Source organism: Malurus melanocephalus, unplaced genomic scaffold (genome assembly GCF_030028575.1).
Source record: "Malurus melanocephalus ecotype Western Australia unplaced genomic scaffold, MMel_1.1 scaffold_391, whole genome shotgun sequence".
In the NCBI taxonomy this organism is placed as follows: domain Eukaryota; kingdom Metazoa; phylum Chordata; class Aves; order Passeriformes; family Maluridae; genus Malurus; species Malurus melanocephalus.
Genome location: NW_026623623.1, coordinates 576,481 through 593,695, shown reverse-complemented (window position 1 = coordinate 593,695; position 17,215 = coordinate 576,481). Strand labels below are relative to the sequence as shown.

Genomic DNA, 17,215 nt, shown 5'->3' with positions numbered 1-17,215 from the left:
AGGGCTGGCAGGGAGTGTCACAGCGGTCGGCAGTGGCACAGCCCGTGGGAGGGAGGGGATGTGTCCTCCAGGAGCCACCCCCAATTCCCACAGCCACACACAGGGGCTCCAGGAATCCATCAGTCAGCAGAGCTGTGCTTCCCTGACTGTGTGGCTGCTGGGCTGGAGCCAATGAGGCGAGTAATTCCCAAATTATTTTTGATCACTTTTCCAATTGGGGGTGAGTAATGGAGCTGTAATGAAATATTCACAGCACTGCTGGGGTGAGCAGGGGACCTGCTGCTCCAGCCCTGGCCCCTCAGGAAAGCTCCTTGGGAAGCTGCTGTCCTGGGATAGAGCTGGTGATTCCCTGACTGCAAGGTTTTATTATGCAAAAAGCCACCTGATGGTGAAGAGACCTCCAGTGGCACTGGGGATGTCACCCCTGTGTCCCCAGGAATCGGTGCTGGAGCCCAGCACAGCCAYTGGGATTGGGGGTGGCACTGGAGCCACCCTGCCCTGCAGCAGCCCAGCCTGGGGGTGCTCGCCCCAGGGCAATTAGGAAGGATTTTCCTGCCCTAAGGGGACAGGGACACATTTAGAGCATCCTCAGGTCAATCCCAGGYAWTKKKRMMWYCCCYYCYYCCTGCAGCCCCAGCCCCRTGCTGTGGTCAGYGGTGGCAGTGCCAAGGTGCCTGGGAAGGGGGAGCAGGGCAGGGCTGGAAGGAATTGCTTGTAAATAGATTGTCTTCCATAATTCTCATGCGACGTTGATGGCCGTGTATTAAAATTAACCCCATGTAAATGAATGAAATACTAACAGTCATGATTAGAATGATTGCTTCTTTTTTTTTTTTTGTTTCTTTGTTTTTAAACATGGAATGATAAATGTGAACTTGGGGCGTGGGAAGACATTGGGTTGAGGTTTCTATTTTTTTTTTAAACATTTAATTCTGTAATAGAAATTTGTTACTTCATTCTTGTGCATAACTTATTTAATGTCCTGTATAAAGGAACCCAAACTGTTACAGATGTATTTAGTTTGTTCTACTCAAAAGTAGTCAATAAAAAGACTATATTCATCCTTTATCTCTCTGGGGAGGGGCAGAGGTTTCCAGCAGTGCTCWGGCAGCTCTTGGGGTTTTTAGGGAACGCTGCCACACCGTGGCCTTGGCCAGGGAACTTTTAGGGATAAAAACTCTTCCTTATGGTGGTGAGACTGTGAGCAAAGTGCAGGCAGAGCTGGAGTTCAACCCCATCCTCAGTGATGTTGGATTTCTTTGAGTTTATAGTTCAATGTGTTGTTTTCTGAGCTTTTTTTAGATGTTATTTTTTTTTATGTGAGCACAGAGCAGCCTGCAGGGTGGTCACAGCTGGCTGCCAGTGCAGCCCCATGTGCTGTCACAGCTGGCTGCCACTGTGCCCCCCAGGGATCCCCCTCACACAGTTTGCCTTAATCCCAGGGTTTTGGTCTCCAGGCTGCTGCAGACATTAATCCAGTGGTGAAGAAACCCAAAATGTAGAGGCAAGCCCCAGATGGGGCTGGGGAGGCAGCTCAGGAATCCCAACCCAGTGCCTGTTTCAGCTCTTTGTGGCTGCCCTGGGTGCCCCTCTGTAGCCCACCCTGGCTGTGCYCTGTCCCTTAGTGATGGCCCAAAGCCCTGCTGTGGCTCCAGCACATCCCTGGATCCCTTGGGTGCATCTCCCAGGGGCAAGAATGTGGCCCTGGGCCCAGCAGCTGCCCCTGGACAGGGCTGGAGCTGTTCCTGCTGCCCCATGATCACAGCAAATCGGGGCTGTGACCAGGGAAAGCAGCAGGGATTGATGAGCAGRTAAAGAATAGGGTGGAAGGGACAGATCCTCATTCCCACGAGGGGTATTTATTACCCCCCAGCACCCCAAACCCAGGGAGCTGCTGCTGGAACAAAACAAGCACCCTAAAATCCAACAAACCTCCCAAACCCAGGGAGCTGCTGCTGGAGCAAAACAAGCACCCTAAAACCCAACAAACCTCCCAAACCCAGGGAGCTGCTGCTGGAGCAAAACAAGTTCCCTAAAACCCAACAAATCCCCGGTATTGTCACCCCATGGGCTCAGGGGTGACACTGTGTCAGACCTGCCCAGCACATCATGCACGAGGTGTCCCCAGGATGGAGCTGCACCCTTCAGCCCCAGATTTTACTGACTGCATCCAAGAATCAGGGGAGAAACACTCTTAATTAATGTTTCTGGTGGAGCAGCACCCACAGCGAGTGGAAAAAGAGGTTGTGGGGTGGCAGCAGGTCGYAGGTGAGCAAGGATTGGGGCTGCAGGTGACCCACACTGGTGCTGGGGACAGGCAGGGGCACAAGGAGGACGTTTCCATGCCAGGAGGGTCCCGGCTGTCCCTCCTGCCCACTCCCAATCCCTCCACCCTGGTTGGGGCAGTGCATTTTCCATGGCTTCACAGAGGAGCTGCTGCTGCAGCACCASCAGGGAAATGCCAGGAAAAGCCCTGGAGCAGGTGGGATCTGCTCCAGCCCTCCCCCCTCACTGAGTGCCCCCACCCCAGACCCCTCCCCAGTAACTCAGCTCCAGCCTCTGGCAGCACTGCCCCGTGCMAACACTGATTTATGGAGCTGAATAAAAACAGAGCTTGGAGCTACACTGGCCTTTCCTGGGCTGTGCTGGGGACTGGGCTGGCCTCCCCTGGGAAGGGGATGTGCTGGGGACAGGCACAGCCAWGGGGACAGCTGCGGGGGCACAAAGCCAGTCCCAAAGCCCTGGAACATGCTGCCAGCRTGGCAGGGCATGAGCAGGTAACACCTTGCCAGAAATGCTTAATGAAATATGTTTTTTTTCCCTATAAAACATTTCCCAATCCATCTGAGGCCACCTGGCTCCCTGGGCAGGATGTCACAGCTGGCCAGAGCCGTGTTCCCCTGCCCATCCCAGTACCCTGTGGAGCCTCGGGGCCAGGAGGAAGAGGAGCTGGAGTGCAAAGGGGGCTGAAGCTGCCAGGATGCAGCATCAGACCAGTGCCACCCCCAAACACAGCACCCCCAGGCAGCTCAGACACTGTCTTAGGAGCAGGATAAAGAAATAAATTAASAGGAAAAGAGCAAAGGAGCAAAACACTAGCAGAGCCGAGGGCAGGCAGCCCCCGCTGGCCACAGGAGGGAAGGAGGGACAGGGAGGTGACGAAGGTGATGGCTGTGCCAAAGTCTCCACCTCCTCCCGCATGCTGATGGTGTCCTGGAGGCAGCTGCCCCGGGTCAGTTGTTRTTCATGATCCACCAGGAAGCTGGGGAGAGAGGGAAACGGGTCAGGGAGACAAAAGTTAAACTGGGATTGGGGATTTGGGGTGGCAGAGATGGGGAGCTGACCCTTCAGGTCTCTGGCTCTAAAGCACCCACCCCCAGCCGGGCAGGGAGCGTGGCTGTGGCATGGCCCGGAGAGGGGTGATCCCCCTGGAGCTGTGGCAGCTTCTACAGGACAGCTCAGGGAATGTGGTCAGTGGGACTGGGGAGTGGGGAGCAGCAGGGACAGCACAGGGTCAGTCCAAATAAATCCATGTTTTATGGACTCATTGTTTTACACCAGACCTCAAAGTGACCCCTCAAAGCAAACCGGGGCTTAATTTGGTTCCCAGTCCCCCACATCGGGTCCCATTTCTGTGGGTCCCACGGGATTGTGCACATTCCCTGTGCTGGCCCCTCCCCTGCCCAGCGCTGGGCTGTAACCCTGGACACAGCCCTGGCACTGCTCCGGGAGCAGCAGAGCAAGTTCGGGGCTCAGGTGACAAACACAATGGAGCACCAGGTGTGTTTGGGACAGGACTCAGCTGGTCTGCTCCCCCGACAGTGTCCCTGCTGCCTGGCTGTCCCCACTGGAGAGCACCCTTGGGCAGGGGACAGACCCCAGCTTACACAGCCAAACCTAATGGGAACAGGTCTCACTCTGGCTTGTAAAACCTCATTTAGGTCACCCTAAACCATTCTTCTGCTCTGGAATGAGCCACGTGCCTGCCCCTGCCCTGCTCCTGCCCTGCTCCTGCCCTGGAGCACACCTGGAGCAGGACTCAGGGCCCCCTCACCTGGGAAGAGCATGGTGGTCAGCAGCTCCGGGGACTCCAGCAAGCTGAGGATGGACTGCTGGAAAGTCTTGCTGCAGCTGGACTGCAARTGGCTGTAAAACAGGGGGCAGGGTCAGGGGGATGTGGGGCTGGGACCCCCTGCCACCCATGGGGACAGAGCAGCTTCTGTATCCCCAGCACCACYCCCTGCTCCCCAAAATATTTATCGGGGTGTTCACCCCATGTGAGCCCCAGGGCACACAGAGCAGGGCAGGGACAGGCTGGGCAAGGAGGGTGAGCAGTGGGCACCCTGTCTGAGCCCCCCAGCACCCAGCCCCACCCATGGGCCCTGTCCCACCTTCTCCACGAGGTCACGTCCTGCCAGAACTCGTAGAGGATGAAGCAGGCCTCGTCCGTCAGCTTGCAGGCAGAGACGCTGTGGGGACAGAGTGACCCTGGGCAGGCTGGCACGACCCTGGCACGGTGCTGGCACTGCATGGCCACGTGTACCCCAGCAGCCTGGGCTGAGGGACACCACCCTGCACATCAGCCTCACCATGAGGCTTCCAAAGCACAGTTTGGATGCATTCACAGTTTGTGACCAGCTCCGGGGAACCCCAAACCCAAATCCTGCTGTGGCCAGGTGACAGAGGAGCTTTACAGCTCTTCCTCTGGTCTTTGCTGCTGGCCAGGAGCCAGCACGTTCTGTGTTTTGTTATTTCTTACACACCCCCAGCAGTGACAGGGCTCATCCTGTCAGTCCTTTGGGGTAGCTGTGTGTCACCTGTCACCCTGCACACGGAGGGAAACTGAGGCACGAGTGCAGAAGCCGAGCTCACATCACAAACCCACAGCTCTCTGCCCCATGCCCTCCTGCCCGTGGGAGGCTGGAAGGGTGGGTGCAGCAGGGGCTGAGTGCTGGGGGTGCAGGGCCGGGGGAAGCAGCTGTGCTTGGCTGCAATTCCAGCTGAGGATGAGCCTTCGCTGCAGCTGCTGCCAAGGGCTGCTGGCGGGGCCAAGCCCCGGGGGACAGCACAGTGTGTCACCCAGCGGCTCTGAGGCCCCCACGAGGGGCTCTGCAATTCCCTGGAGCAAACCAGGCCCACGGAGTCTCCTCGGGCTCAGCTCCAGCTCTCACGTGGAAAGCCAGCCCGTGCAAGCCACCCCACTGTCTCCACAAATAGCCCTGATGACAAAAGAGCCCATCAATCCCAAAAAAAGCCTCCCGTTCTCCGTGTGTGCCGCACGTGGCACAGCGAGCATCTTCCTTTTGTTTGGACTGAAAACGTGAATTTGTGCTGTTGAGGCTGAAGAGCTGCACAGTGACACTCGAAGGGGAACAGCATGAACACTGCCGCTGAAAGGGGCTGGAGTGTCCCGTGGGAGAAGGACAGGGCCACGCAGGGCTCAGCTGGCGGTGACGGTGACGTGTCCCCAGCGCTGCTGGGCCAGCCTTGGCCTCGCATGGGGGCAGCTCCAGGTGCTCCTGGCAGCTTCCCACACGCTCTCCATTCATCCAAGCTCTGCAGAAGCTCTGCCCTTCACCTTCTCATTGATTTCTAATCCCTCAGTGCTCGTGCATCCACCCACAGGAACAGGCTACAGCTATTCCTGCTGCCATAAACCCTCCCCACTCCCTGCCAGGCACTGGTCCTTACTGGGAATTCCTGCAGCTGGAGATGGGATGATGCTGCAGGGACACTGCTCACCCCCCCTGCAAGAACMCACCCTTGCCCTGGCCAGCACACAAAGCACTGCACAAAACCCCCTGTGTGCCCCGAGGGGTGTGAAAAGCCCCATTTCTGGGGGAGCCGCCCCCCAAAGTGCCCCACTCACTGCAGGCAGCTGCTGTGGCCGGCCGTGCCCTCGGTGTAGGAGCGGAACGCCTGCCGGAACTCCTCAATGCTGCTCGTGGCCACCGAGATCTGCCTCTTGGCCACCAGAATGTGCTGGCAAAGGACAGCGAGCAGGGTGTCAGGGGCTGTCCCCTCCCTGCTGCCAGCCTGCTGTGCCATCCTGTGGCACCGCGCTGGGGCTGGCACCACCGCGCTGGGGACAACGGGGACACAAAGTGGCTTCTCCCCACCTGGGCAGGTTCTTTACAGGGAGCACACCGACAGGAGATGCTCCATCCCCCAGGGCTGGGGTCCTGCTTTGGGGCTGCTGTGGTTCCCCGTGTCATTCCCCCMAAAAAAGGGGGCTTGGGGACCCCTCCCAGGGGAGTCTGTGGGCACTCAGAGCTCTCCTGGGGGATTTGGGCGCTCACAGGCAGAGTTGCCTTCCTCTGGGCTGGCCGTGGCACTGCCAGGGCTTCCAGAGACCTGAGGGAGCTGCATTTGTCCCGTGGATGGTCCCACACCCAGCTCACAGCCTTAAATCCCACCCTGCTCCTCAGCAGGGCACAGCCAGAGCTCCCCCAGTCCCGGGGCTGTGAGTGTCAGAGGGGTCTGTGCACTCAGGGTCACCACAAACCAGGGGGATGGGGACAGGGACGGGGACGGGACAGGGACAGGAACAGGGACAGAGACAGGGACAGGAATAGGGACAGGGACAGGAATAGGGACAAGGACTTACTGCATCCGGCCCTTTGCTCATGGCTTCGTCCTTCAGTGGCTCCAGGCGCGGGCTCTGCGTCAAACACCAGGGGAAACCAGTGTCACTGGGAGTGTGGCAGTGACCCTGGGGACAGGTGGGCACTGCTCCAGGGACGTTCCCTGTGATATCTGGGGGAGGGCAGGTACCCYGCACATCTGTGGGGTCAGTGTGGCCTGGCTGACCCATCAGAACCATGGGGAAGGCAGGAGGGGTCACCAGAGCTGAGGGACACTGCAGGGCTGGGTCCTGAGTGGGTGCAGCTCTGTGACAATGCCAAGGCTGAACAGGGGGGCTGCTGGCAGGGGGGTGTCCCAGCACCAGCCCCTGGCTGTGCCCAGTGTGGGGCAGCCCCTGCCACCCCCCTTGGGGACACACCTTGCACTCCAGCTTCTCGATGAGCTGCTGCAGCCTGCTGATCTGAGCCTTCCACTGGCTGTTGTCCTCCACACAAACACCTGCRTGGCACAGGGCACAGAGATGTCACCCAAAAAATACTCAGTTTTGTCATTGCTCAACACCTCAAAACCATCAAAGTTTCTAAACCTCCAAGTTAATTTAAAAAACTTGATTTTTTTTTTCTTCTCCCACTGCCCTAGAGATACAGCATCCCACAGCAGCTCCAGCTGGCACCTGGGTGAGGTGCTCCAGGTTCCATTCTGGAGAAGCCCTTCCTGCCCAGTGCTCCTGTGGATGTGGCACTTGGGGACACGGGTCAGTGGTGGCCTTGGCAGTGCTGGGGGGATGGTTGGACTCGATCCTGGAGATCTTTACCAAAATGAATGATCCTGTGCTGGTCCCACACTCTCTCCAGGCTCCAGCAGGACCCAGACCACCCGAGGGACAGCAGGTACCTGTTGTCAGCATCCCAGAATAGGGGTCTTTCGGGGTCAGGCAGATGTTCTTCTGTCCCCTGCGCCCACACCGCCTCCCTGACCTCAGGCTGACCGAGGTCTCAGATTTCTTGATCTCCTTTCTGGAAGAAAAAAACAYAAAAGGAGGGGTTGGAGTCGTTCCTAGAAGTATCAGCTCCAGGCTTGGAAAGAGTGAATCCAGCTCCTRGATGTCCCTCCCAGCGAGTGGGGCYGGGGACAGGGGAGCAGCACRCCCCACCCCGGTACCTGTCCCGTCCCGCCTGCTCCTCCACGGTGTCCACGGCACACTCGAGGGACGCCTGCAGCGAYTGCAGCTGGTGCAGGGTTTCCCGCAGCAGGAACCGCGTCAGGAACTGCTCCATCTTCGAGGAGGTCTCGTATCTCTGGGGGAAAAGGGAGAGGGTCTGTCAGACACCCCAGGGCCAGCAGAGCCACACCTGCAAGGGGCTGGCCCTGAACTAAACCAAACAGGGTGGGTTTCAATCAGATTTTTAATTATCACTCAGAGTGACCCTTTAGGGCAGAAGTGAGGCTGTAGGGCAGAACCCTGGSGGTGCACCGCCTGTGAGATCACAGCAGGGAACACGGCCACGGTTCCATGGGCATCCCAGCCCCAGCGCCCACAGCCCCAGCCCCAGCACTGCCAGCCCTGGCCCAGCACTGCCAGCCCCGGAGCTGTGGAGGAGGGCAGATGGACACAAGCCACAGGGTAAAGGGCACCGTCAGGGACAGCCCCCAGCCCAGGGAGGGCGCCAGGCCTGGCACAGCATCCCTTGTGTCCCCAGTCCTGCACTGCTCTGCTCGCTCCAGGGCTTGGGGACAAGGCTGGGAGCCTGTGGTGGCCCCAGGTGCTGGCAGCCCTTCCAGGGACCCCCTCACTGCTGGCAGGCCTGGGCAGGGCCTGGCGTCATGCCTTCTCTGCCCAGGAGAATAGTGCCAGGCCTGTCTGCTCCCACAAGAGAAAGAAAGGAGGAGGAAAGGAGTTTGGGGTGCCTCTGTGTGTGCCCAAGCACCTCCCCAGCTCCCTGTGCCTCTCAGCCCTGCTCCTGTGCCATGGTGTGCTTCTTCACCCACACTCTGGGCACCCTCCAGGCCRGGTGACCCCTCTGTTCTCCTCACAGCTTCTCATGTGCCACTCTGGGCCCACCTTCACAGCCCACAGTGTAAGCACAGCTCAGAAATCCCTCAGAGAAGCTCTCGTGGGAGCATACAGGCTTGGCACTGTCCTGCTGGGCAGGGAGGGCACAAAGCAGGCCTCCCAGCGGCAAAGGGGTCCCTGGTAGGGGCTGTGTGAAGGGCTGGGCCACCCTCCCCTGCACAGCAGGTCCCCGAGCCGGGTTTGCCCTCACCAGACCCCTCCCGTTCCCCACAGGCTCTTCCTCCCCTGCACAGCAGGTCCCTGAGCCAGGTTTGCCCTCACCAGACCCCTCCCGTTCCCCACAGGCTCTTCCTCGGCGCCCGGCATTGAGCGCCAGCCATGCTGAGGCCCGCGGTGGTCATCGACAGCGGCAGCCGCTTCACCCGGGGGGGCTTTGCCGGCCAGGAGCAGCCGCAGTGCGTGCTCAGGACAGTGCTGGGGCAGCTCTGCAGCCCCGCGGCCACCCCGAGGAGCAGCCGGCAGCTTTGCTGTGTCACAGCGAGCAATGTCAGCTCCGACACGGCGCCCGGGCCTTCCCTGCTCCGGCACGGYGTGGTTGAGGACTGGGACGCCATGAAAACCCTGTGGAGCCACCTGCTCTRCTGCTGCCTGCAAGCGCTGCCCGAGGAGCACCCGGTGCTGCTGGCCGAGCCCCCGTCCTGCCCTGCCAGCCACAGGGAGAAGGCGGCCGAGGTGCTGTTCGAGAGCCTCGGGGTGCCCGGCCTGCACATGGCCAACAGCGGCTTCCTGTCGCTCTGYGCCCACGGCAGGGTCACCGGGCTGGCCGTGGAGGCCGGGGCCGCGGCGTCCCACGTCACCTGCGTCTGCGGGGGCCGCACCCTGAGGAAGGGCGGCCGCTGCCTGGGGGTGGCCGGGGACCACCTGAGCCGGCACCTGCGGCACCTGCTGCTGCACGGCCCCGCCGAGCCCGCGGCACTGCGCGCCCTGACTGGGACAGCACTGACCCAGCTCAAGGAGCAGTGCTGCTACGTCTCCCTGGACTACGAGCGGGACYTGTGGGAAAAGGCTTGCCAGCACCACGCCAAATTCCAGACCCCCGACGGGCACTGGATAACCCTGGGCAAGGAGCGCTTCTGCTGCCCGGAGCCACTTTTCCAGCCGCAGCTGCTGCAGCACAGCTGCCCCGGGCTGCCCCAGCTGGCCTGGCAGAGCCTGCAGACGGTGCCCGAGCCCACCAGGACGCACGTGCTGGGCAACATTGTGCTCTCGGGTGGCTCCTCCATGTTCACTGGCTTCCCCGAGAGGATGTGCCTGGAGCTGAAYTTCCTTTCCCAAGGCACGGGCGTGCAGGTCGAGGTGCTGGCAAACCCCAGCAGGGACATGGCAGCCTGGGCAGGCGGCTCCATGGCAGCGTCGCTCTCGTCCTTCCAGCACACGTGGATGACCAAGGGCGAGTACCAGGAGCACGGGGCCTGCTACGTGCACAGCAAATTCCAGTAGAGAGGTGGTGGCCGTCCCACGGTGTTGCTCCACAGCAGGAGTGGCTCCCAAGCACTGCCCTGCAGCTGGGACCGAGTGGCTCCTGCRCTGCTGCAGGGCTGCAAAGTCAATTAAAGTGCTCCAAAAGACACRAAGTGCTTTTCACTGGCATTCCAGGTGATTTCTGTCCACCATCCAATGAAGGTGTGTCCATAGGGCTGGAGAACAACTGGGGCTCATGCTGGGGATTCAGGCCAGGCTGACTGTCTGGGCACAGTCCTGGACAATGTCCTGACCCTCCAGGCTGCACTTTCCATCTGGGARTGTGGCTGCCAGGGCAGGGAAGAGGGCTGGTCCAGCTGCCAGCACRGCAGGATCATCCAAGGGAGCCACAGCCATGGSAGGAAGGAGCTGAGCMGGGGAAGGTCCACACAGCACCTGCAGCCACTTCCCTACCACAGGTGATTCCTCATCCTGGCACTGGAGCAGGTCAGCATCGGGCAGGGAGGATGAGCTGGAAACCAGGGAACTGCATTCACTCCTCATAATTTTGGTCTGCAGAGAGCTGTTCCAGCTCCCTGAACAGGCATTTTCTCACCTGGCTCTGCTGAACTGACTCAGCTYGACAGATGATCAGAAGAGGATCAGAGGTTGTGAAGGGAAGCAGCTGGGGAGCACAGCCCAGCTGTCACAGCACACTCCTGTCCCCATGGCCAGCCCCGTGCCAGCTCCTCAGGGGACACAGAAACTGCAGGATGTCACTGTGAGCGCTGACAGACAGGACCAGCAGCGGGAGGCTGGGGAAGGAGCCTCCACAGGACAAAGCAGGGCTGATTGCTCCGCAGGAGAGGTCAACCCCTGTCCTTGACAGGACAAGGAGCCAGGCTGGAGCAGYGTCCCCTGCCTTCCCCACAGTGTCCCTGTGTGACCCAAGGCTGCAGCGCTCGGAGCCAGGCTCTCCTCACCCCCCGGGCTCCATGAGCCGTGTCCAAAATAACGTCCAACAATGCCACCCCATTACTCGGGGCAAATATTTCCAATTCCTGCTGCGTTTCTCTCCRGCACACTGAGGATCTGGAATTCCAGAAGCTCTGCACAGAAGGGTTTYGCTGTAACCCTTCCACTGCTGGTGTCAAAGGAGGGGGCAGTGGGAGGGTCTTGAGCCCCTCATGGTTTTGTGGTTGGTCTGTGGCACCCCTGAGCCACCAGCCAGGACCAGATGTGGCTGTATGGGAGGGGAAGGGGAGAGGATGGATGCTCATCCCCGCAGCTCTGGGCTCATGCTGGAGTCAGTAAAGGGGCCCTACCAGCAGCAGGGGCCCAGGGGACAGGCGGTTTCATCCCTGCTGGGAAATGAATCCCATTTTCCTGCCACAGGAAAAGGAGGCAGCGACACAACACGATGCCATGGAAAGCTGAGTTCCAGCTCTGCACCCCCAGCCTCTTCCAGCCAAGCACCATCCTGCTCCATCAAAGCCTTCCTTGCCCCCAGCCCCAGAAATGGAGAGCTCAGGGCTGGGGATCCCTGCCCACCCTTCCCCTCCTCATCCCAGGGGGGCAGGCACCGAAACCCCTGCCAGCACTGCCTGTCTGTGCCTGCCCAGCTCCTGCCAGCCCAGACACACATTCCCTGCTTGGAGGGGAGCAAGAGACACCAGAGCCACCCCAGGACACCCCTGGAGCAGGTGGGGCACAGCAGGTTCATCATTCACCCACCACGCAGCCCTGCACAGTCCATTTCACCGCCYAAACCCCAAATCCAAACGCTGCCATCCCTCTGGCAGCACCGAGGGCCCTTCCCCCAGCAAGCAGCCCCAGCAGCCGTGGGGTGAGTGAAATGTGCTCCCACCCCCGAGGTGTCCTTCCCACCCCTCCCACAGCCCTGGCACACAGATACTTCCCCTTTCTTGGGGGTTGGATGCTTCTCCCCAGGCACATCCCKCCCCTTCCCAGGGCCAGGTTCTGGGAGAATCCCCCACCCTGCCTSCCGGCACTCCCCATCCTCAGTTTCACCCTGAAATTCCTGAGCCTCACGTCCTCCCTGGATTCTGTCAGCAGATGGAGTTTCATGGCAGGAGCAGAGCTGCTCTCACTGACACCAGGTCCAGCCTGAGGTGAGCCCTTCAACTCACCCAGGGCAGTCCTTATACCCCAAATACACAAAAACCCCACTGCCACCCCAAAACCCCGGGCAGGCTGTGCTTGGAGGGAACTCAGCTGCTGAGGATCCCACATGGCCACAGCAGTGCTGCCAGCTGCCTCTCGCCTCAGCAAACACAGCACACCCAGGGGAACGTGCTGGAGACAGGGATGGAAATARCCATCCCTCAGGAGAGCCCCAAACGCTGCTTCACCTTTCTGCTTGGAAAAACCTGGAAAAWTTCCTGCCAGGGGAGTGAAAGAACCAAAAATCSRGCCCCACTCRCACTCCTYATYTGGGGCAAAGAACCAAAATCCTCTYCTCAGGTRTTGCMCAGAKGCCAAACCCTCTGTTATCAGAGRTTCAATAAAACTCACCAAGCACAGCATTTTGTACTCCATGGACAGGAGTCACAGAGGAAATAACTCAGCCAGCASGAGGCAAGGAATGTTGGTCCTGGACTGGTATTTCAGCTCTGTYTACCCAGGTGAAAATCACCAAGTTGCCAAGAGCTGCTATAATTCTGCTTTTGAGGGGTTTTATCCGTTTCTTATGATGATAATTGAGCTCAGGACAGAATGGAATGGATGGCCACAGAATTCYTGTCCAAGGAGAAGGAAGGCTGCCTGGCTGGGAGAGGTGTTTATGTGAGGGTTTGCAGTGTGTGCACACTGGAGAATGGAGAGATTTCAGCACACAGCCCCCCTATGAGAAACATCTGAGTGTTTTCTGAGGCATTTCCACTGCTCACTTCCTACCCTGATGCAATTAAGTTGTAAAATAAAGCTCAGCCACCAAATAAGGTGTAATTAGCACACTACAGCCCAGCTATCAAGTCATATTTTACAAATATAAGTGGCAATGACAGAATTTAAAGAAAAACCACTCTTTTCTTGAAAAGGCATCTTTTCTTTAGCATGCTCCTACCAGCCCAGTGAGRAGGGGTGGAAAAATGGGAAACCTGGTTTGGTTTGCTGCTGCTGACCCCAGCTCCCAAATACCCCCAWGGCACATTCACCCCAAGCTGTGCTTTCCTTATTYCCCTGCTCATTGTCGCTCACTGGCACGGTSTGAGCGATCCCCCACGGAGCTGCCCRGGCTCTCTGGCTGTTTTCCTGCTCATTTTCACCTTTCCAGCTGTGGKTCCCTGCAGGATGCAGGGCTGAGTGACCCTRCAGTGGCTGCAGCAGTGAGGAACYACTGGAGATGGATCATGCCCTAAGCAAGAGATGCTGTKSTGAGACCCAGCTCRARCCAGAGATCTCCTCCTTCTCCTCCTTCCAGYCAGCCTGGACATCCCTGCCTGCTCCAGAGTCAGRCAAAGTCCCYRTAAATACAGCCTGGGGAGCACAGGCAGGGCCTGCACATCCTTCAGCAGGGCTCCTCCAGGCTGCTCAGTGCACAAGCAGCTCCCTGGGATAAAGATTCATCCGGCTCTGCCAAGAGGGTGCTCTCTGTGCCAAAGTGGGGCTCACAGAYCCCAGCCACGGGGCATGAGAGGTGTTGGAACCAGAACTGAGGGGCAGGTGTAATGTGGGAAATCTGTTTTCTCCCCTGGCTCACAGAGGTGTGAGCTTTGGCTAAAATCCAGTTCACTAATCCCATAATAACTCGAGCCTGAGTCCAACTCTGGGAATACAAACGTGGGAACACCTTCAGGCCCCAGCAGGCAGGAACGGTGCATTTATCATCTCAGGCAGCCTCCAGCAGTGGCAGGTATCCCACAGCTCTGCAGGAGCCCTGCCCACTCCTGCCTTCTCCCACATCCCAGCACTCCAGGGGATGCAGGCAAAACATTCCCAGAGGATCAATATCTGCACCGGGGCACATCCGAGCTGCGATCAGAGCCCCTGGGCAGCACAGAGCTCTCCTGGCTGACACCAGGGCTGGGAACATCGGGCTGCCCTGGCTCTGGGCAGATCCAAACAGGTGCAGAAGTGAATCCAAAAAAATTTGCTTGAACAGGAAAAACCTGCTTCTCTTTTCCAGAGAACACCAGTGGCACAGAAACTGTGGAAAGAGTGAATACATCACACCGATACAGCGATTGTGCTGTCCTCAGGAGAAACACATGACTTTACACAGTTATTACCCAAAAAAACAGGATAGAAAGGAGCTGAAATAAAGCACAGCTCTCTGGAGGGAATTCCTCCTCTCCCTCTGGATTGTATTTAATAACTCTGAGTGGGGGTGAGCAGCTGAACCAATGGGAAAATGCCTTTTCAAGTGATTCCCTCTCCTGGCGTGGAATTTCCCAGCGTACAGGGGGACACTGCTGAGGCTGGCTGTGACCAGGGAAAACCCCAAAGAGAAGGACTGACACTACAGAGGCACAAACAGCACTTTGATGAGTGTGGGACCGGTCCCCCTTTTCCTCTGTGTCTGATCAGGTCACAGGAACGTTCACACGGATGATGCCCTTCATCCCCTTCCAACCAATCAAACCACTGCACCAAGGGGAAAGGAAAGCCCTTCCCACGGCTCAGCACCTGCCCAAGCACACAGATAAACCATTTAACACACTTCAGGGGCACAGGGGCTGCAGATCCCCGGGCAGAACCCTTCCAGCACTGCCTTTATCCTGACACCCCTGCGCCGCACAGCCAGGGGCTCCGAGCCTGCCCTAATTAGCAATCTCCAACGTGCTTCCCATCATGTTGCTGGGACAGCCGCTGCCAGAGCCCTGCGAGGAGGGAGACGATGTCTCCAGGACACAAAAGTTTTAGATTTACCCTCTTCCTCCTCCAGGTTTTGCGGCTGCCGCGCTGCCTGCACAAGCAGACAACCCAAGCATTCCCTCCGAGCTGTGCTTTCCTTATTCCCCTCTCATTGTCGCTCACTGGCAWGGTCTGAGCGATCCCCCACGGAGCTGCCCGGGCTCTCTGGCTGTTTTCCTGCTCATTTTCACCTTTCCAGCTGTGGGTCCCTGCAGGATGCAGGGCTGAGTGACCCTGCAGTGGCTGCAGCAGTGAGGAACTACTGGAGATGGATCACACCCTACCCAAGAAATGCTGTGGTGAGACCCAGCTCAAACCAGAGATCTCCTCCTTCTCCTCCTTCCAATCAGCCTGAACATTACTGCCTGCTCCAGTCACCCCTTTGATTTGTGGGGTTTGATGCTTCTGACCCCAAATTCCCCTCTGAGGAAGCAGCTGAGCTCATCACGACCCCAATTTCACGTCCCCTGCCCTGCTGCCCTCCCTGGGCCYGTCCTTACCAGCTTGGTTTTGTCCATGGCTGTCAGCACGGCGGCATTGAGGGTTTCCAGGGCAGAGAGCACGTTCCTGTATTCCCCCAGGTATGCCGAGAAATAATCTGGGGCAGAAGAGAATGCCATGGTCAGGCTCCTGAGCACCTCCATCCCTGCTTCCCCTGCTCCTGCTCCAGGGCTCCCCTCCCTTTCCAGAGTCATTCAGTCCCACCTGGATTGAAATTAGAAGTCCTTCCCCATCCCCTTCTCTTGGGAAAAGCAGCTCTGTGCTGGGATCCAGGCACAGGGACTGTCAGTGCCACCCAATCCTGCCCACACAAATCMTGGGAAAGGGAAGCAGGAATATCCCCTGACTTACCACACAGCTTCTCCGTGTCCACGTTACTGCAAGAAACACAAAAAAACACTGTTAGACAGTGGGGCTGCTGTGGGGGTAACAGTGGTGGTGAGAGGGGGCTGGGGGGYTTGGCTTGAGTCCCACTGGATTTACAGCTCGCTCGTGTATTTTCAGAAGCTGCATTAGAAAAATAAGAAGCTGCACAGGTTCAGAGCCAGCAGCTCAGGAGGCTTTCCCAGGCCTTGCAGCACCCAGGGGCTGAAGGAGTAAGAAACTCAGCTCCACCAAYATCTCCTGGAGCTGAGAGTGCTGGGAAAGCGTCTGTGACAGCAGAGCGGGGTTGGGATGGAAATGCCCCAMACCCCTGACTGGCCAGCTGGGTTGGCAGCCCCATTTCTGAGCCCTGGAGCTGCTTCTCCAACCCAACCTCTTCCCCCAAAGGTGGGAGACATCCAGCCAGGGCTCTCTCCTTGTTCTCCTAGCCTTCAGCCCAGCTCCTCCCCAAGGCACCCTCCTCCTCCCTGCCCCCAGAGCCCTGGTGATGTGGGGCTGCCTGGACGCTCCCGGGGAGCTGCATGGCTTCCCAGCCCATTTCAGGGGTTGTTCCTGCCCTGAAGGTCATTAAAGCAGAAATCTGGGTCCAAAATCCTGGAGGCAGGGGCCGGACCCCCACCCCTTGTCACTTTTAACAGAGAGCAGCACACTGCAGAGCCCACGCTGGATCCCTGCAGGGCTTGGAAAGGCCCCTCCCGTGGCTACTAAAGGTGCTGCTGGCATGGAGAGGGAGGAGGAAACGTTCAAAAACAGCCACAGGATTTGGGGATGGGTTTGCACGGTGGATCTGCTCAGGTGGCCAAACCAGGGAGGCAGAGCTGCTCACGGTGCCCAGCATCACCCAGAGCCTGCAGGGACAAACCCCGGGATTTCATTTCTTCAAATCTGCCTCTGCTCAAGGCATTCTGCAGACTCCAAATCCCCTAAATTATTACAACCATTTGTAATCCTGACTGGAAAAGCAGAAGAGAGCACAAAAGAGAGTTTTAAAGTGTTTTTTAAGTGTTTAAGTGCTGTCACATGTGGAGGAACTGGCGGTACCTGGAGTTTGCTGGGCTCCAAGGGCAAGGAATGCCGCAATGCTGCTGCTCAGGGCATGTGAAACCACGGCCACATCACCCTGTTCCCCCTCTGACACTCCTCACCGGGCAAAGGGACAAAAATGTCCCAATGAAAAATTAGAGGACAGTGTGTGCAGTGTCCAAAAGGTGAAATAATTTAAGCAAAAACTTCCTACAGCTTTTCCTGAGACACCAAAGGCTGGTTTCTGTCTGTCTCTTTCTTCTGGGCTTGTATTCAGTGCAGTTTAACAGCGGGCAGTGGCTCAAAGCACGGGGATATTCCGGTGTGAGGGCTGGCAGAGGCAGAGAGGGGACTGAGCCCTGTGCTCTGTAA

The 17,215-nt window shown here is 58.3% G+C and overlaps 2 protein-coding genes across 2 annotated transcripts in view; one reads left to right on the top strand and one right to left on the bottom strand.

The window, feature by feature from the left end:
- Window positions 1-630: 630 nt before the first annotated feature.
- The window catches only part of NECAB3 (N-terminal EF-hand calcium binding protein 3), a 27,700-nt gene continuing 11,115 nt past the window's right edge, over window positions 631-17,215 (bottom strand). The window contains exons 4-13 of the mRNA XM_057379165.1: window positions 15,788-15,813; window positions 15,436-15,533; window positions 7,747-7,883; window positions 7,480-7,601; window positions 7,004-7,083; window positions 6,608-6,661; window positions 5,870-5,982; window positions 4,392-4,469; window positions 4,055-4,146; window positions 631-3,262 (exon numbers count right to left, since the gene is read on the bottom strand). Of these exons, the coding sequence (XP_057235148.1) occupies window positions 3,234-3,262; window positions 4,055-4,146; window positions 4,392-4,469; window positions 5,870-5,982; window positions 6,608-6,661; window positions 7,004-7,083; window positions 7,480-7,601; window positions 7,747-7,883; window positions 15,436-15,533; window positions 15,788-15,813 (829 nt within the window). The 3' untranslated portion in view covers window positions 631-3,233. The remainder of the gene's footprint in view (window positions 3,263-4,054; window positions 4,147-4,391; window positions 4,470-5,869; window positions 5,983-6,607; window positions 6,662-7,003; window positions 7,084-7,479; window positions 7,602-7,746; window positions 7,884-15,435; window positions 15,534-15,787; window positions 15,814-17,215) is intronic.
- ACTL10 (actin like 10) lies at window positions 8,978-10,099 on the top strand. Its single transcript, XM_057379164.1, has one exon. It carries the CDS (start codon window positions 8,978-8,980, stop codon window positions 10,097-10,099), a length of 1,122 nt encoding a protein of 373 aa, XP_057235147.1.